The sequence below is a fragment of the Galleria mellonella genome, unplaced genomic scaffold (genome assembly GCF_026898425.1).
Source record: "Galleria mellonella isolate WM207_F2 unplaced genomic scaffold, CSIRO_AGI_GalMel_v1 utg36, whole genome shotgun sequence".
NCBI classification, from domain to species: Eukaryota; Metazoa; Arthropoda; class Insecta; order Lepidoptera; family Pyralidae; genus Galleria; species Galleria mellonella.
This window is the reverse complement of record NW_026442086.1, coordinates 6,704,920-6,727,031: the sequence shown is the minus strand read 5'-3', so window position 1 is coordinate 6,727,031 and position 22,112 is coordinate 6,704,920. Positions and strand designations below refer to the sequence as shown.

The window sequence follows — 22,112 nt, the reverse complement described above, 5'->3', positions numbered from 1 at the left end:
GCTTTCAATGTATCCTTCAATTCGATCTCCATGCGGTTCTCTTTGGAAACCATTGTAGTTAATTCTTTGTGAATTCGTCGCTATGGGTCAAATGACCTGCTTTTATTTTTACCCATCATCATACACTGGTGCCCCGCCAGCGTATACCGATAACGCAGACGGAGTTTACAATTCCATTATAATTTATTAAAATAAAACCATTGGTATATAGTTTTATGCCATCCTTCGCGATTTCCCATACGTATTATTATAATACATTTACATTACGCATGATGCATGTTTCAATGGGATACTCATGGGATACATTGTTACAATAATATCGTTATCATTTGTCGAGGACCATACACACCTACGTATATGTAATATTTATTGAACTGTAATAATGTCTAATTTCCATTATTTTATAGCTTTTTCAACAAATTTCAATAGGGGGAAAGGGATTGTTAGTAATGGGGTCTAACTGGCCCAATACCAGCAAAACACCCATATCAGGTCGACCTCCACACAGTTCCCCCTGGAAACCATCGTGGTTAATTCTAGCGGAATTGCTCACGAAGAGCTAACTGACCTGCTTTCATCATCACCTATAATCCCTCACTGGTGCTCCGCCAGCGTATACCGATAACGCAAGCGGGGTTACCATTCCATTATCACTCAGTAAAAAAAAAACAATTTCAATAATTAAGATTGTAAATACCGACTTAAATTGTGGCAACAAGAAATTTTGATTTTTAAACTAAACTATTCTAAACCTCTCCATCCAAATGTTGCCTGGAAGAGATCGCTCTTAGCGATAAGGTCGCCCATTATTTTCTCATTGTGATTATTTCTTGTAATTGTTTATATTTATAATAAGTTTACTATTATAATCTTTTTGGAGGAAACAATAAAGAGTACCTATCTATCTATCTATTTAACCGATTTTGATTAAATTACTATGAGACCAATCTGTAAGTATATCCTCTTTCGATATAATATAATAACATACAATCAGTCATTGTTATACTGTATTATATAAAAGTGAATTACACCTTCTTTGCATAATGGTGGAAATTTCCATCATAACATTGAATGCCCAAAAATTATATAAAAGAACAAGTTCACTTTAAGTTGATCGTGTCTGGATACCTTTTTAATGTCCATTGCAGAAAAAAAACATAGCTGTCAAATTTATTTTTAACTATTATTCCTTTAATTTTGAACATGAATTATATCCTTATTTTATACCTTAATTATATTTATATTACATTAATTAAACCTTTATTTATTTCATCAATAAAAAAAAATCTGTAGTAAATTTAAAATGACCACCGCCTACCAACGCCAGTGTGAAACAATTTTATAACGCCGGCCAGCAACAAATTATGCGCGCACGACGCGTCTCCGATACGAATTATCATTTTATACACAATACTATAAACCTGCCAAATACAAATGGCCGCCAAATAGTCGCGCCGTGTGTGGACGTTAATATTATGTTAAATTTATTATAAGATATGGAAATTAAGGTTCAGTGGAGCAGAAACAGTTCAGTGATTCTCAAAATGGCACGTCTCTTACGCCCATAGAAGGGAGTCGCTGTCATTGCGATTTACTTAATCTACGTCAAATCCATTCGACTGTATTTTGTTAGAATATTTTCAGTTACTTTCAAGTTGATAGGATTATAAGGGTTCATTTAAGGTTTTTTTATACCACAGCGGTGGCAAACAAGTATACGGCCCACCTGATGGTGAACAGTTACCGTAGTCTATGAAAGCCTGCAGAAAAAAAACTCTTTACTCCTTTTTTGAAGAACCATGCTCATTAATATTTGGTTTACAATTATATTGACCATGTTTTAGTACAGTGAAAAAATACAGCGGCCAGTAGCAAATGTTTTGACGAGACAAATCCATAATGATTTTTCTAAAATATGAAAAACTTGATAGAGTATATGTCCTTTTTTTAGCAATTTACTCTACATTGCTAGCAATAGGCCAGTTAGACCCATAACTAACAATTTCTTTCGGTAAAACAGGGTTAAAAATTTGCATAGAATTTCGTTAGTTTAGAAGTTAGACACGTGAAATTTTAGATTTAAGGCTCTTGGTTCAAAACAAAAATTAATATGTACATTAACCTTTGAAGAACTTACGTCTAAAGTGGCAAAAGGTGGAGATAATGACTCGACGCAGGCACACGCATGAGGGCATATAAAATGGAAAGTAACCGAAATCCATGCGGACGAAGCCGCGGGTAAAACCTATACCGCGACTGAGACAGAAAAATAATTTTCGTGGGAAATTAATTATCAGACGCAAGCGAGGTCGCGGGCAATTACTAGTCCTATACATTACGCGACATCTTCATGAGAGGCAATTGAGCACTAGCCAAAAATAACAATAAAACAGCAGACACTTAGAAATTAACATAAAAAAAAATATTGCATATGGCAATAAGCAATAAAACATGTCAGTATGCCTTCCCGATTCGGCCGGATTACTTGCGCCTACGCAGTGACCTCGATAAGTAGGGACATTTGCTGACACGACCTTGGGCTTGTTTTTAATGTCTCTGTTTGTTTCAATTCAGGAATGATACCATTGTAGAGAAATAGGGATTTTAAAATTAATACCTTTTCTTTTGTTTCTACTATTTATTTTTTATTGAGCTTTTTTCATGCCTTTTTTCATTGTTATGTAAATATAAAAATATTTTTAGTATGTAATAATAAGTAAAAATATTTGTAGTAGATGATCATAATGTGCAGTAGTTCTCCATTGTATATATTATATAATTTGTAAGTCAATATAGATACGTCTGTAACTGTTAATCTACAACAATTTTCAATTTTTTTCGCCGCATAATTATATATATTTCTGTATTAGATATAAGAGGTTGATTGGGACAAAATGTTATATTACATTAAGTCTGTCTTTTGCACCAAACATATTTTATAAAGTGGTATTGACCACTAAGAATTTATTACATTAAAAATAAATAAATAATAAAGAATAAACAAATAAATAATAAAGATTAAATAAATAAAGAATAAATGAATAAATAATAAATAAATAAATAATAAAGAATAAATAAATAAAGAGTAATAAATAAATATAATATTACCGGGGGGGGGGGGGAAGGGATTGTTAGCAATGGAGACTGAGAATCCCATTGCTAGCAATATACCCAACCAGGTCGACCATCTCGCGGTTCTCCCTGAAAACTATCATGGTTAATTCCTGATGAATTCATCATGATGGGCTAACTGGCCTGTTTTCATTCTCATCTATCACCCTTCACTGGTGCTCCGCCAGCGTATCCCTAAGCGCAGACGGGGTTACCATACCATTTTCACCCATAAAAAAAAACAATATATTGGAGTTTGATAGTCCACTCCTATCAAACTCCACGTGGTTCCCCCTGGAAACCATCATGGTTAATTCTTGTCGAATTCATCATAGTAGGCCAACTGACCTGCATTTATTCTCACCTATCATCACTCACTGGTGTCCTGCCAGTGTATACCGATAGCGCAGGCAAGGTTACCATTCCATTATCACTAATGAAAAACAAAATATAAATTTACCTTAAGTGAAAGGTGGTCGTGATGACGATTGACTTAATGATAACAATAACAACTCGAGGCATAAAATATAAACACGTTTATTGAATGTCTTGTTTGATACGGATATTTTTAGCGATCCATTCAACGTTGGGAAACCGATGCGTGTTTTAGTATCCGCCGATCGAAACCACGAGTTATTTGGCTACAATTTAACTGGAAAACAATATTCATAGCGCGCAGTGATTGAAAATAGTTTCCACTGTTTCAATAGAACTTAATGAATTTTAATTATTTTAAGGCTTAAACATGTAACTCAATTAATCGACTGTAATTTGTAATCTATATAATTTATTTATTTATTTTGATGAGTGAAAATGGTATGGTAACCCCGCCTATACGCTGGCGGAGCACCAGTGAAGGGTGATAGATGAAAATGAAAACAGGCCAGTTAGCCCATCATGATGAATTCGTCAGGAAATAACCATGATAGTTTCCAGGGAGAATCGCGAGGAGGTCGACCTGGTTGGGTATATTGCTAGCAATGGGATTCTCAGTCTCCATTACTAACAATCCCTTTCCCCCCTATAATTTATTATTAATATGTAAATATATTGACTTGTATATAATATGACGATATAATTAAAACTGTGACATTCGGTTTTGTTTTGTGTTCGTAACATAGTATAATTACATAAATTTTGTTTGCCAGATTCTGGTGAAAAGTGTGAACAATATTAAAATCTTTTATACCATTTTTCAAACTAAATAAAGTTATTAATATATTGAAATGTAAACAAATTAATAATAAATTTGATTAATAAGACGATATGCTGATGTTCAATAATAATACAAATAAATCGATTAATTAATAATAATACAAATAATTGAATAATTGATTGAATATTTCAATCAATTAATATATTATATTATCATAATAATTTAAAATTTGGAGTGTGCCTGTGAGTTTATAAAATTATGTAGTTAAACAAGATATTATTTTTTATGAAAAAGAAACCTATAAATAATAATATTCAATAATAATACAAATAATCGATTAATCGATTGAATATTTCAATCAATTAATAAATTATTATAATAAATTAAAATTTGGATTGTATTTGTGAGTCTATGAAATTATGGAGTTAAACAAACTATATACTAAATTATTATGAAAAAGAAGTCTACGGAAAAAAGACCTACCAGACGGAATGTACTAAAACATGTTAATATAATTTATATACATAAAGAGTACCATGGATGTTACAGAATCCACTGCGACACCCACTGTTTTCGTCATGCATTCCCAAGTCTGAGGACTAATGCTTTGTGTCTCTAAACCCTATATTTTCCCAATCTTCAAACCGAAGCATAATTATATAAGCTTATATACACAGCTGGTATACATTAAAATAATTATAATTTATTTAGATTTTTTTTATACTACAAAGGTGGCAAACAAGCGTACAGCTCGTCTGATGGTAAATGGTTACTGTAGCCTATGGACGTCTACAACACTAGGGGTGTCACTTGCGCGTTGTCAAGCCTGAAGAAACCTTAATATATCCTAAATAAAATTAATTCCCCATTCGTGTTTCTACCGTGAAGCAGTTGTGTTTGCATGGCTGTGTTTCGGTTTGAAGGGTGGGATATGGCAGTGAATTTACAGGATATAAAGAAATAACACCTGAGTCCTCAGGAATGGCAACGCATTATGGGCGAAACAGTGTACTTTTTTTTATACCACTGAAGTGGCAAACAAGCATACGGCCCACCTGATGGTAAGTGGTTACCGTAGCCTATGAACACCTGCAATACCAGAGGTATTATGGGTGCGTTGCCGACCCCGAAGAAACCTTATTATGTCCATGACACTACTCATGTCTATAGGCGACGGTTACCACTTTCCATCAGATGGGCCGTCAGCTTGTTTGCCATTCTAAGTCGTATAAAAAAAAAATTATAGTGTTTTCAATCATCGTAAAAGTACTTTTGAAACTATCATTGAGAAATACGGTTGAAGTTTGACCGGATATTGCCAATATTGCGGTACAACCTAAAATATGTATATAACGATCTTATTAGCATTTAACGATTAAATGTTTTTTCATCGTTTTAACATAAAAATAACTTATAAAGCATCCATTTAAGCCGCTCATGGGGGCTTACATGGGTGTCTTATAAAGTGGAAAGAGTATGTAAATATTCCATCCCGCCGAGCTACTGTTTAAAATCACTATCCGAACCGATACATTCCAGCAGGCGTAAACATTAAGAAGGTACATTTTGGGACGTGCACATCAATTCAATGTTCCCAACACAATTATCGGAACATTCCTGACACAATTCATTCGCTCTCGATTGATTTCTGCAATTTCGTAATACATTTTCAATTTACGTAGCATTACAGTAATGTTTTTAAGCAGTTTCTAAGAGTAGGAGATTCTTAATTTATCTGTATGTTTTTGTTGATAATTTACGTGATTTTTTTGCCATCTTTGAACTGATTTTGATAATTATTTTTAGGATATAGTGTACGAAGATATGGCATAGTGTATTATTATATTATAGTGTAATATTATTATTATATAGGATATAAAAAAATCTCCATTTCGAAATTACCAATATGTGTCTCATTTAGTGAGTTATCGTAACAAATTGACAATTAAATTAACTGCAAAAACTGTGGGTGACACATATTTATTTATTTGGTAAACAACAGATAACAATCTAAAACGTACATAGTTAATTACAGGCATTCAAGACAAAAGACAAGATTGATATTCTAAAACGTGTTAACACAACATGTATGAGATGCAGTTTAATTAAAGTTAGTAATGACAATTATTAAAAATTAATGAAATAATTGAACGTGAAATTATATATATATTTATATACTATATATTCCGAATATATATGTATAATAAATTAAAAGAAAGATATGGATCTATATAAAGATACAAGCAGCATTAAATATTGTATTATCTATTTTAGATTGGGGGAATTGTACGATTATGTAAAACGATGTATGACGAATTAAGTAAAAAAAAAGACGACTCTCACGGGACTTGGGTTCATTTGTTTAAATTATTAAATCTTGTTTTTTTTAATATGAATGATCTGGAGTCGAAAATATCTCGCGCCAATCTGGCTTCAGATTTGTTTGAGAGAAGAAGTTAGCTATATACATGTAGACTACACATTTTAAGCAAGGGCTGATAGTGTGATTTACATATATCATATGTGAGCCAACGAACGCTTTATTTATTTATCGCAGCACGCCAAGGTATATCGCGATTTTATCGTCACGATATAATAAAACTACTACCACTAATCGTGTGTCGGTATTTACCTCTGTTAATTGTTGGCGTAACTACCAATATTACAATTTAGATACACAATTGGCAGTTTATATCTTTGGCTCGCGAGATTGTTGGCATATTAATCAAAAATTTTAACTTTAAATGCACAATTGGCGGTTCATACCTTCTAATCGTGGGATTATTGGTATATCTACCAGTAATAAACTCTAATTTAAATTGTCTTCATTCAGATTTGTTTACAAACACTTTTAATTGGTGATTTTTTTTTATTTACTGCAGAATTCAGAAAGTTGTTGTCAATTTATAATTATAGCTGACAAGAGCCCGCAACAAACTTTAGTTACCCTTTTAAATCCTTGTTATATTATTAACTATCCACTGCTGGACATAAGCCTTTCCCATAAGGGGAGTTTTGCCAGTAGTTGCTACGTTTGGCAGACGGATTGGCAACCGCAGGTAGGCTTTTAGAGATGTTTTAAGAGAGACGCTGCTGCCCGTCTCTCGCCCTCCCTTAATCGCTTTTCACGACATACACGGAAAAGAATAGGGTAGCCCATTCTATATCGGGACACACGGCGAGACCCGACAATATGTATATTTATATATATTTGTTATATACATATATATATTTATACTTTTTTTTTGCGGTATTGTGGGCGTATTCACAAGCAGTACATATTTACGTGCCCTATTGCCAAATGATACATTTGGATTGCAGAATCATTGCTGTATGTGCTAATAGTCCAGGCCATTTTAGGATCCTATTATAAATCACCGAAGGTGGGGGGAACAGGGTTGTTAGCAATGGATTTTGACAGCCCCATTGCTAGCAATATGCCCTATCAGGTCGACCTCCACGTGGTTCCCCCTGGAAATCATCGTGAACAATTCTTGTTGAATTCGTCACTATGGGCTAACTGACCTACTTCATCCTCACCTATCATCCTTCACTGGTGCCCCGCAAGTGTATACCAATAGCGCAGGTAGGGTTACCATTCCATTATCACACATAAAAAAAATCACCAAAGGTAACAATTTTAGATCCACTAAGAGTAATAACAGTAAAGAGTAAGTAGATATGAGAGATTCTTATATGATACACCATACAAATAGGTATAAAACAGCAGTAATGTTATTTTGTACTGCCCATTCCATAGTCCAGAAATAAAATTGATAGTACGCGGGGATAGGTCAATGGACTATTTATCGTTCGCATGCTCTACCAGACTAACAACGTAATTGACAAATTATTGCCAATGATCTCTAAGATTATCAAATGGGCGAGCAAAATTCTTTTCAACCAACTTCAAAGAAGGGGAAAGGGATTGTTAGTAATGGAGACTAAGAATCCCATTGCTAGCAATCAACTCAATAGACTCAACCAGGTTGACTTCCTCGCGGTTCCCCCTGGAAACTATCATGGTTAATCCCTGATGAATTCATCATGATGGGCTAACTGACCTATTTTCATTCTCATCTATTACCCTTCACTGGACCTCTGCCAGCGTAACCCGTTAGCGCAGGTGGGGCTACCATACCATTTTCAACCATAAAAAAATCGACTTCAAAGAGAAAGACGTTCTCATTACGGTTGCATTTTTTTATGTTTGTATTTTTTTTACAACACAGGGGGCAAACGAGCATGCGGCTCACCTGGTGGTAAGTGACTACCGCCGCCCATGATCACCCACAACACTAAAGGCATTGCAGGTGTGCTGCCGGCCTTTTAAAAAGGAATATGCTCTTTCCTTGAAGGTTATGTTGTCGTATCGGTACGGAAATACTGCTGCTGGAAGTTGATTCCAAAGAGTGGTTGTTCCCTCATAACTCAGTCATAAACCGATTTGGAAAATTCTTTGTTATTTTTTATTGTATTATATATTCAATTTTTAATAGATATTATTATGTTTATCTTTAGCTGTAGCGGTTTTTAGCCTTGAACGTTCTATATTTTTTTTGTCAGCTTCTTAAAGGTTGACTGTAAGAGATCCCTCTATGGCCTATGGGATAAGTCCGCCATTATATATGAAATCTATTAATGTGTCCAATATAAATTATGTACAATAAAGATTTTACAATACCAAATATAATAATTTTAATTTCAATTGCATGAATGGCAAACAAGCTGACGGCCCGCCTGATGGAAAGTGGTAACCGTCGTCTATACACATGAACAGTACCATGGACATAACAGAGTATATTGTTTCGCCCATGATACCCTCCATGCGTTGCCATTACTGAAGACTCCAGTTTTATTCCTCTGTACCCTGTTAATTCACTGCCATATCCCACCCTTCAAACCGAAACTTAACCGTGCAAAGACAACTGCTTCACGGTTGAAACACGAATAGGACAGAGGTGTCCAAGTAAACGACTTTTGTACAAAGTCTCCCTCTGGTAAAATGCTGTTTGCAATATTATAGATTTTTTGCCGACTTCAATCACATTTATTGTGATTCATTATTGAAATTATATATTTACCAAAATAAAAAGTAGTCTATATCACTCATGGAGGATATATATTTCTAACAATGAGAGAACTTTCAAAATCGGATCATTAATACCGGAGATTACTCCGAACATTCAAACTCACTGGCTTTACCTCTTTATAATATTATTTATTAGGAAATAGGATCACTCTTTCATTAAGTAGAGAAAGAAAGAAAGAAAGAAAGAAATAATTTAATCGAAGAAGCATGCGGCCCACACAGTAGCGCACAAAACAAGAACAAAAGAAATAAGTACACTTATTAATTCATAATTCCGTGACACCAAACACGATCTGAACTCACGCGGGAGATCTAGGACATAATAATACTCGTATCAACGTAAATCATGTGTGAGCACGTATTGTCCCATGTCCACAGTTCATGGGACGTAAACGACACAATTTAAAGTGTAGCACGTGGCTCGTGGGCGAATTTATATATTTTAAATGGGCCAAGCGGAGAATGACGTTATAATATACCGAGCTGTGGAAAACATTAGCCTCTTTTCTTTAACGGTCGAGTAAAAATAGGCAACACTTACATGCCGCGATGAATCCAATTTTAATTTTTATAATTTGAATGTTGATATTTGTTTAATACAGTAAACAGTAATAGTATGATTTTTATCAAAGTAACAGCATAAAGTGAATCATCATCTTCCTACACTTATCCCAATCATTTGGGGTCGGCGTAATATAATTTTATCCATATTACAAAAAGATTTGGTTTTTTTAGTTTTACGACGGGCCATCTGCCTAACGTCAACCCTCTTTCGGAATGCATTTGTTGGTGGTTTCCGCCAACTACGGTATGGAGAAAAGGATTGAGGAAAAAAGAAAGGGAACGTTGGAAAAGCGTAAAGGAAATTGGTGAATGAGGGGAATAAGGGACTTATGTGGGAAAGGAAAGGGGGGGGGGGGACACTGCAGTTGCGGAAAGGACTGGGACACTGCAGCGGCTCGGGAGGCCGGGATCGCATACCCGTATGCCCTTATTCTAGAATCAGACACATTTCTAGAGAAGAACACCCCTAACATGAATATTGAATCCATAATGACAGTGCAAAATAACAAGGTTGTTACGATTTCAATTCTTCAATTTTTTTTATACAACTTATACTAAATTTTTTTATACAAAATAAACCAAACTCTAGTTGCGGTTAAGCTGTTGACCTAACCCAGCGATCGGATAGCCTTGGTTGTTATAAACGCGTGAAAAATATGTTTTCTTTTGCGCAACCGGCCATCCATTAGCACGATGGTGCGTAGGAAACAAACAGCCGCATAGTTGCTTCCAACTGTTTTGTTGGTACAGCGATCCGAACTAAATCTTTAACAAATTTCAATAGTTAGTTATAATATTTTTTTGCAACTTAGAATGGCAAACAAGCTGATGGCCCACCTGATGGAAAGTGGTAACTGTCGCCTGTAGACATGAGCAGTACCATGGACAGAACAGAGTATATTGTTTCGCCCATGATACCCCCCATGTGTTGCCATTCCTGAAGACTCGGGTGTTATTCCTCTGTACCCAGTAAATTCACGCCATTTCCCACCCTTCAAACCGAAACACAGCCATGCAAACACAACTGCTACACGGTAGAGACACGAATGGGACAGAGGTGCCCAAGCAAACGAATTTTTGTACAAAATTATGTATAATATATTATGTATAGTATAATATAAGCTCGTTTTAAAAAAAAAACCGACTACTACTCGTATTATGACGAAATCAGTTATTTTGATTTAAAAACTAAATCACTGAACCGATTTTGATATAATTTTCATGGAAGCAATCTACAATTATATCCTTTCATTAAAAAAAAAACTAAATTATATAGTTTATAACTAACGGAGTTATGTGGTAACAAACACAAAAAAATACAATTGAAATGAGAACTTCCTTCTTTTTGAAGTCGGTCAAATATTAGTACGAAATCATGCCGTGGTACACTAAATTATAAGTGCCTTATGAAATAAAAATAAATAAATAAATACTACGAGCGTAGAGTAAAAATTAAAAATTTTAAACTACTATTAAAATAAGAAAGACGTGAAACATGATTATAGCACATCTAAAAGATATGAATTTTAAAAGATCAAATACTGTATGGGAACATAAACTACCGTCATAGCATTCTAAATGTAAAAGCGAGATTGAATGTTTGTTTTTCTTTCGACGATCGTCAAAACAAATTCACAAATCTCTAAAATATCGCGTAACACAAATAATAAAATCGAAATGAATGAATTAATTACATAATCTATATATATATATATATATATATAATATATATATATATATATATATATATATATATATATATATATATATATATATATATATATATATATATATATATATATATATATATATATATATATATATATATATATATATATATATTATAGACAAGAAAGATGGTGATGATGTACATAAGTGAAAGTTTACAGATAATCTGTTGGTAAACGATCACTGTAGACTATGGACGCCTGCAACACTAGGGGTGTCACGTGCGCGTTGCCGACTCTGAGGAAACTTTAATATTATATATTAATATACCTACGTTTTTTAAAAACCCTATACCCATCTGATTTTGATCAGTATCGTGGAAATAAAAAAAGGGCGTTAAATCACTGGGGTCAATTCAGAAATACAATTCTCTATCTAAAATCACAGTTTAAGCTCAAAATTAAATTTTAAACTAAATTAAAATTCAATTTAACAGGAAAATCTTACTTACAATGCCCATTATGAACTACAATAATAGATCTGAAAAATAGATTTTTTTTTTATTTGTTTAACACTTTATTGCAACAACATTACAGGATTTTTTGAAGATTTTTCAATAAATATAGTGTAGTACAAAAGTTTAGTTCCAAATTAACCGAAACCTTAGATATAATCGTATATATAATTATTACTCTAAACTCAAAACGTATTAGTTTTATTAAATTATTTGTTTCTTTTTAATTTTAGTGATAGATTTTAAGAATGGCTCTTCAGAATCGACTCCACTGCTTTTCAATTACGCGCCCCCTTCCAACGAAGAATTGAAAAGCTACTTTTGGTAGTGGCTAAAAATGTCAACTCGTAAATCCTTATTGAGGCAACAAAAACTCGAAAATAACAAACGGTCCCACCGGTATTAACTGGATATATCCGGTTCAAAAGAAAATAATTTTATTATTCTATTACAAAAGCCTTTTTAACGACCATCCACATTTACATGTGAATTAACGCGACCGTTGCTAACACTGGCAGTGTTACTCGTAGCAATTTTTCTCCTTTTCACAATATAATGAAATGCTTTGTTCGCAAATGTTTCATGCGGCATAATATATTTACGGCCCATTTACAAATAAGATTTACAGCCTACACGGACACGCTGAGAGACAGCTACACGAAGAGAGATCGTAATTTAAAATATAGCTTGTATAGAATAAACAATTTATTATAATACATTTTATTTAAAATAAATATTTGGAATATGTTCAAAATGAACCTTCATTGAAATCGATAATTTTAGTTTTTTTTTTATACCACTGAGGTGGCAAACAAGCATACGGCCCACCTGATGGTAAGCGGTTACCGTAGCCTATGAACGCCTGCAATACCAGAGGTATTACGCGCGCGTTGCCGACCCTGAAGAAACCTCTTTACCCCCTTTTGAAGAACCCCATACTGTAGTCTCTTGGGAAAACCTCGGCAGGGAGCTCATTCCATAACCTGAGTGTTCGTGGGAGAAAACATCTCTGAAACCGCGTTGTACACGACCATTTAGGATGTAAGGTATGAGGGTGAACTCCCTGTCGATGGCGAGCCGTACGATGATAGAAAGTGGCCGCAGGCATCATATTGAATAATTCCTCTGAGCGCAATCCGTTGTACAAGCGGTGGAACACGCAGAGTGAGGCATAAGTTTATTACAAAAATTAAATTAAAAATAAATTAATAATAACAAAATAAAATACATCACGTCAACAAACAGTAATGTATTGTACTCGTATTGTAAATTTTATTGTACATAATTTACATTGGACGCACAAAAAGATTTAATATACAATGACAGACTTATTCCACAGAGGGATTTCTCACAGTCAACTTTTGAAAAGCCGAAAGAAATCTATAGAATACTATATATAGAACACGACGGTATTTTAATTTAAAATTAATATAATTATTAAAAAAAAATCTATGTAAAGAAAAGAACCAGCATACTTATAAACATATTAACATTTATTATAAATAAAATGTAATTTATTCTTATACAAGTTATATTTTAAAATGTACAGAATAAATTACATTTTATTTAAAATAATAAATATGTAACATGTAGAATTATTACAACCAAGTTTTGAGTAACAGTCGTGAGTCAATATAGATACGTCTTTAACTATTTACTCACAACCATTTTTAATATAATAACAAACATATCTGTTTTACCAAAGGTTGACTGGTAGAGAATGCTGTATAGCATTAAGTCCTATTTTTGTACCAAACATTTGTTTGTAATGTGGCCAATAAAATATAAATAAATAAATAAAAACGACCAGAAAGGTAAACTATATAACTTGTCATGTCAGCCTCCACGCAGTTCACTATGGAAACTATCAAGTCAAGAGACCTGCTTTCATCCCACCTATCATCTTTCACTAATGGAGTCAAAGGGATTGTTAGTAATGGGGTCTAACTAACCCATTGGTAGCAATACACCCTATCAGGTCGACCTCCACGCGGTTCCCCCTGGAAACCAACGTGCTGAATTCCAGATGTATCCAATTCTTCTCGATGGACTAACTGGCCTGCTTACATCCACACATATCATCCCTCACTGGTGCCCCGTCAGCGTATACCGTCATCGCAGGCGGGGTTACCATTCCATTATCATCCTAAACCTTTCATTAGTGCTAACACCATACCTTTATCGCCTCTAAAAATATATACTGTAGGAGTTAAAATTCGGATCACTTACCTGATTGGTGGTGAGGTCCCATTGGTCGGCTACGAAGGAGTGCCTGCTGTACAGGAACACAGGCACCTGATGGTCCTTCACGGGAGTCGGGTCTGTGTTCACCCGCACCACTGTCAGATGCGTGGTCGTTGTGCCCACTGTGAACAAAGACATTCTTATCTATATATATACTTATATTTTTTGTATGTTCGTTTGTTATTTATAAACTCAAAAAGTATTTAAACCATTTTTAAAAATCTTTTCACCTTAGATTATATAGATAGAGCAAGGAATCTCAAAAACCTCAACTTTTTGTCAGCTAATTATCAAATTAGCTGACTCGATTTTTTATCAGTGTTCTATATATTTACCCGCATAATCTATCTTGACGTATCTATATTTAATTATTTTATAAATAAAATGAGTCTTTACGCATTAAAAAGATGCAAAAGTTATAAAACAAAATAAATATAGAAGTTACAAAGGAAACACTCATAATTATTCATCGCGCAAAATTGTATGAACAAGTTGGCCCGCTTTTCTGAAAGCATTTGTATGGAGACAATCTATATAATCTAGCTAATAATAATATAAACTACATAATTATTTCAAGAAAATTAGAAATCTCTATGGAAATTTCAATAATGTAAGCTAATATATCAATAAATTGCCTATTAAAGCTAATATAAAATACTAATTTATTTTTCCATCACTCTACCTATGCGAAGTTGAGGCGGATTACTAATAGACGAATATTTGTATAAGCATAGTTTGTCTACGACAACGCGGCACGCGCCTCATTTACTGAACCTTTTTTGTTAAAATTTCTATCAGATCAATCTGTAAGAATATCGTTTCAGATAAAAAAAAAAATTCAAAATCGGTCTATAATTGACGGAGTAATAAGGTAGCGAACAGAAAAAATACCTACAATTGAATTGAGAAACTCATTCTTTTTGAAATCGGTTGAAAATGATATAACCATATTTATACCAGAGGAAGACTTTGTACAAAAGTCGTTTGCTTGGGTACCTCTGTCACAATCACGTTTCAACCGTAAACCAGTTGTGTTTGCATGGCTGTATTTCGGTTTGAAGGCTGGGATATGGCGTGAATTTACAGGGTACAGGGGAATAACACTTGAGTCCTCAGGAATGGCAACGCATGGGGAGTCTCATTGGCGAAACAGTATACTCTGTTATGTCCGTGGTACTGCTCATGTCTATAGGCGACGGTTACCACTTTCCATCAGGTGGGTCGTCAGCTTGTTTGCCATTCTAAGTTGTATAAAAAAACCATAGCTAAAAGTGCAAAACACGATGACCCACTTTCTAACAAAAACAAAATATTGATATTGATTTATTCATTTGAAAGATTTGAAGCTACATACAGCTGCATGCTTCAGAATCAAAAACCATTTTTTGTGATGAAAATTATGAAAAATTCTCGTATATACATTAGTTTCAAAATAAATGTCGCTAAACATCGTCGTGTTTGCTACATCCATTTTAGTGGAAATTAAAACATCTTGAATATTTTTCTTTTATTAATAATACATATAATAAAATCGTAACTGGTCGCTGTCTGTACATTGAAGATATATAAGAAAAATTATTACGGGCGCTTTATGAACGCAATAGAACTAAAAACAATGATTTTTAGAATGTTTGTCTGTACTGTTTATCTATACGTTTGTGCACGCTAATCTCAGAAACAGCTTAATCGATATGAATGCAGTTTTCACTAATGCATTGCGGTTTTCTCTACGTAACATTTAATGTTTTATTTCAATCGGTTCGTAAATAAAAAAGTTATATCAATCTAAAGAATCACATATAAAATGCTATAAAATAACGATCAGTTGCATTGGCTGAAACTTTATGAAGGCTTTTTTTATATATACAACTTAGAATGGCAATTAAGCTGACGGCCCACCTGATGAAAAGTGGTAACCGTTACCTATAGACATAAGCAGTACCATGGACATAACAGAGTACACTGTTTCACCCGTGATACCCCCCATGCGTTGCTATCCCTGAGGACTCAGGTGTTATTCTTTTGTACCCTGTAAGGTATTAAGTACGTAATTATCATTTAAATATAAAATACAATATACGACCGGATCCATGAAGAGTTCCAATGGGAATGATATACGGGAACTACAAAGTTAGAAGCGGGTAACGGTAAAATTAAAAAATATACAGTAATTAGTTTTGAATAATCTGTACTAAATGAACAAAAGACTTAGATTAAGCTTCATATATTATGTACAATAGCTGCGTTAATCTACAATTTATGAAGCCAGCCATTCACGAACAAGATAACGTGTAATCAGGGACTAACAGATGTTATTATGATATTAGTCTAACATATCACACGATTTCTTATCAATAGGTATATTAAAATATCGTCGTATTATATTAATACTCGTTCTTAATGATTCAGATGCAATAGATTGCGTAATATTTAATAATATACAGGATTGTCGTGTAGTCTCGGCATCGAATAGACCACCATTTTCTTTCCTGTGGGTGCCATAAGAGCCGATTACGGGAGGGCAAGGGATGGGCAGCAGTGTCCCTCTTAAAGCATCTTTAAGGCCTGACTGCAGTTGCCAGTTTGCCTGTCAAGTGTGGCAACTAATGCAAAACCGCCCTAGGGAGAGGCTTACGTTCAGCAGTGGATAGTTAAAGGCCGATATGATGATGAAGAATATACAGGATGGAATTGAAATAATTAGCATAGTTTTAAAAAAAAATCTATTAAGGAATCTCAATATTTTCACCAAATTAACATGGATAGGAAAACGATATAAAATTTTGAGTCTCTTTTACACGGCGCGTCCAAATGTTGAGTTAACATAAATAGTATAAATAGCATAGCTCATGTTTTGGATTTTTCTGTCCTATATTTTATAACATGTGAGAGAGGTTTCTCCTCTACTGAGCAGTTTTTGCCCAGTATGCCATTTGCAACTTAGTGTCCTTTATATAAAAATCCTTCATTTCTTTTTTTATTAATTTCTCCTCTTTTTTTCTCAACCCTTCCTTTCATATCGCAGGTAGCGGCACCAGTGAGGGATGATAGATGAGGATAAATACAGGTCGGTTAGCCCATTGTGACGAATTCAGCATGACATAACAAACAACAACATAATTACCACGACGGTTTCCAGGAGGAACCGCGTTCAGGTCGATCTGGTTGGGTATCTTGATAGTAATGGGGCTCGTAAACCCCATTACTAACAAACGTCAGGCCGGTCGTAAAACCATAAGCCAAAACCTTGTGTAATATGTATAAAAAGATATTACGCTGACCCCAAATAATCGGGATAAGGGCAGGAAAATGACGATGATTTTATAACATGAGTAGATTCAAATTCTTAATTTTATATATCTCTAACAATCTATCATTCTCTTTTCGGTTGATCACATTCATAGAACATAATAATATTGTTCTGTTATGTCCATGGCACTGCTCATGTCTATAGGCGACGGTTAACACTTTCCATCAGGTGGGCCGTCAGCTTGTTTGCTATTCTAAGTTGCATAAAAAAATATTGTCCTTGTCGGTGTGGCCACATGGCTATTATGAAAAAAATATATATGTATAGTAAGGTAAGTGACTGTAAACATTGCACTGCCTTTACTATACAGATATGTTCAGTTATCTGATAAGACTGTGTGAAGGGCTCAACAAATTTAAAACCGTTCATAGTATGTTTTTCATTTCCTTGTGTGAACCAATTTAAGCGATTCTAAATACAAGTATATTTTTAGTCTCAATTCGCAAGTCTCTTTTTAGAAGCAACCTTTTTAATTTATGTGAAAATAAATAATTTATTTCTCTCCAATTCGTTACAATATTTTTAAAGTTATATACTTATGATATTACACATATTTGGAGAGAATTGTTATGGTATGTGTCTAGAAATTTTGATTGTCACGAAGATCTAAAATCTAGACAAAGAATCCCGTGTTCTTAATCCAATAAATGTGTTCATAAAACGTCTCGTTTATAAATGTACTTTACGATGACATTCGCCGTTTTTTTTTTGCAGATCAAAATATATTTATGAATTAAAATTTTCAATGTACATTACAAAATAAAAAAGTATTTATTTTCAAATAATGGAACACATTCTGAGATGCCATTTATCTTTAAATCTTTTTTCGGATTTCTATATTTATTTCGATCGGATGCTTCATTTCGATAACTGATATTTAATATGTTCGTTATTAGGGCAATATATCTATAGATATTTTAACCACAATATATAGATACCGCTAACCAAACACTACTAACAATCTCGCCGTCTCAATTCATTCCGCAACATCTGCCTTACATAGAGCAGTTTTAATAAACGTTCAAAAATAATTTATAGAAATTGTTTGGTTTTAAAATTTGCCAGATTATGATGTGTAGTTATTGCCATTCTTATGGCGTATACTTGTATGGTCCAGGAAGTACTAAGCTAGTATTTAACGAGTCAATTTGTATGTAAATTAAGACAAGGTCATCAGAATTTGAGCGGACGATGAGAATTCATAACGTGTTTGGTGGATATGAATCAGAAGCAAAATTTAGTATATATATATATAGTAAATAAATACTCTGCAGCATATTGTACTGTGCCATCTAGTGTTAAACTAAGCAAAGGTCATAATGTTTGGTATATACATAGTATTTGAGATAGTGAAAAACAAGGAGTTCTTTTTACTTGGCGGATATTGAACCTGCAAGCATCATACCGTGAGGCAGTGTGTTTAATTGCCACACTACCCAAGGTCACCACAACTCAAACGATATGAATCAAATAAATACAATAACAACTAGAACAAAGAAAATACCTACAAGAAACCAGCTTTATACATATTAAATATTTCTCCTTTTAGTCTGAGTAAATAACAAATTTATACAGTATTGTTTGGATTGACAAATTTAAGATGGTATTTAATATAGTCTTTATTTTCTAAGCGATAAATACGATTATTGCTTAACTCAGTTGTAATTTTGTATAATTTAGTGCGATTGGCGCGTAGCAACGACGCTCAATACCTAAATAACATTAATACAATTATGTATTTCTTATCTGAACCACATATGTATTTCATTTATACTGCGATGTGGAGCAAATTGCTCGCCATGTTGTAAACAACTGATTGATAAGAGGTCATTGGCCTATTTAATGGCAAACAACAATATCCCCTCCTTTCCCGTGGATGTCGTTATAGGCGACTAAGGGAATTCCATAAGGGAATTGGGTAAGGACTAAATGCGGTTGCCAACCCGTCTGCCAAACGTGGCAACTACTAACAAAACCCTCCAAGGGGAAAGCCTATGTTCAGCAATGGACAGTTAACGGCTATATCAAACAATACAAAATTTTATGACAATGGGAGAATAAGCTTTAATCCACAACAGTTAAGGTTTTTTATCCCATCTTCCAGGTAGCAGATAATTATTAGTATTTACCATTTTGCCCTTTCCCTAAATATATAAAATAAATCCCTTTTATATAGCATATCAAGATACAAAATAGACTATATTTTACATTAGACCTTCTGAAACTGAACTATAAAATCCGCATGCAATTTGGTGCAGCAGTTTTTACATGATGTCGGAACGAACATACAGATAGATAGAACCCCTTATTAGGGTGGAAAGGGATTATTAGTAATGCGGACTACCAGTCCGCATTACTAATAATCGTATTACATTACTAATAATAGTAATTTTAATATATTATTAGTAAGATACAAGTAACATAGTAGGATGGGTTCTAGCAGCAATTTGCTAGCAATACTCCTAAAGGTCCACGTCCACTTCCTTGCAGTCCTCCAACGTGGTGCATTCATCATGATGGGTCACTTGTCCTACCGTCATTCTTTCCTATATCCCGCCAAGGCAATCGGAACTAGTATTCCATTTTCAACAGTTAAAAAAAAAACTTGATCTTTTACACTAAGATAAAGAATTACTTTAGAACTACTTTATCTCAGCCGATATTTTCAAGTACTGTGTCATAGATTAAAAATAGTATCTGCGTCTCTCTCATAATAATTTATCTATGCTATGTCTCTGTCTCTCTGGTAAACGTACCTGTTAAATTCGTTTGTTTATACACACAAGCCGATATATATACTAATATATTCACAGATTTATGATGTAATGTGCTAAACACTCGTGATTTTGCCATAGTAAATAAAACTGTATTTCTATGCATTGAAGATCGAAATCACAACAAAAGTTACACCACTAGAATTTAATTATCGCTACAGTATTAATTAAATTAGGTATATCTACGCATGATACAATGGTTTATCTTTTTATTGTGCACCAGCCTGTGTTAATAGTGCACGATGGCAGGATAAAAGTGAGGGATCAAGGATGAAACAATAAGATAAAATCAAGTAACTTTTTTTTATACAACTTAGAATGGTAAACAAGCTGACGGCCCACCTGATGGAAAGTGGTAACCGTCGCCTATAGACATAAGCAGTACCATGGACATAACAGAGTATACTGTTTCACCTATGATACCCCCGATGCGTTGCCATTCCTGAGGACTCAGTTGTTATTCCTCTGTACCCTGTAAATTCACGCCATATCCCACGCTTCAAACCGAAACACAGCCATGCAAACACAAATGCTTCACGGTAGAAATACGAATGGGACAGAGGTGCCCAAGCAATCGACTTTTGTACAAAGTTCACTTGGCCCAACACAGCAAATTGAGGGTAAGGGATTGTTAGTAATGGGGACCTAACAGCTCTATTGCTAACAATACACCCTATCAGGTCGACCTCGACGCGGGCCCTGCTGGAAACCATCTCTGTCAATTCTTGTACAATTCACGATTCCTCACTTGTCATCTGTCACTGGTGCCCCGTTAACTTATACTGATAGCGTAGACAGCGTTACCATTCCATTATCAGCCATAAAAAAAGACCTCTAAGTGGTTGCTTCTAAAAACCATCTTGGTTAATTCTTATAGAATTCACGATAAGCTTTTAGATCTACTATTCTCCTCTCCTATTATCCATCTCTGGTGCCCCGCCAGCGTATACCGATAACACAGGCGGTGTTACCATTGCATTTTAACTCATTAAAAAAACACTTAATGGACGACGTTCTAGCAAGATATATTGCTAGAAGTGAGCTTGTTAACCTCTGTTATTAATATTTTTTTTAAATTACTAAGTATTTTATTATTATTGAAAATCTTTTCCAAGTAGAAAAACCTGTGACACAGCTACCTTTACATGAACTTTTGTATTCGCCCTTTTTTAAAGTTCGCTGCTAAGTCCTATCAATGATAGGAATTTTAAGATGTATTTTGTAGCGACGTTTTTCATCATTATTAAGTATATTATTTATTTTTTTATTTTTGCTTTTGAATATTACATTATAATTTATTTTCTACGATGTTTTTATGGTAGCGCTTTGTGTTTACAATACGTAGGTGCTAACGTGATAGGAAACCGTATAAAAATACTGTAACATTTGTTGTTTACAACCATTACACTGTAGACCCCAGAAAACGTACAAACTCATGCCTTTGTTCGGTAATACAATTATGTAACAAATAAACAGTGTAAGTACTCTGAATATTTCTTTTTTTTTTTTTTGTTGAGCAGAAAATGTATTTATTGATGATTTTATGTTTAATCAGCACATAAAGTATCTTATGTGATAAATTAGTACATAACCTACTTGTGTACCAAATATTCCTTTGTGTTTTTTTATTTTTTTATGAGTGTAGTAGTACGCGTGTTAGGTCTGGGTTATTTTTGAAT

The 22,112-nt window shown here is 34.0% G+C and overlaps 1 protein-coding gene across 1 annotated transcript in view; it reads right to left on the bottom strand.

Moving 5' to 3' along the window:
• The window catches only part of LOC113520705 (GATOR complex protein NPRL2-like), an 84,042-nt gene that overhangs the window by 53,405 nt on the left and 8,525 nt on the right, over nucleotides 1-22,112 (bottom strand). The window contains exon 4 of the mRNA XM_052897411.1: nucleotides 14,335-14,471. Coding sequence (XP_052753371.1) covers nucleotides 14,335-14,471 — 137 coding nt within the window. The remainder of the gene's footprint in view (nucleotides 1-14,334; nucleotides 14,472-22,112) is intronic.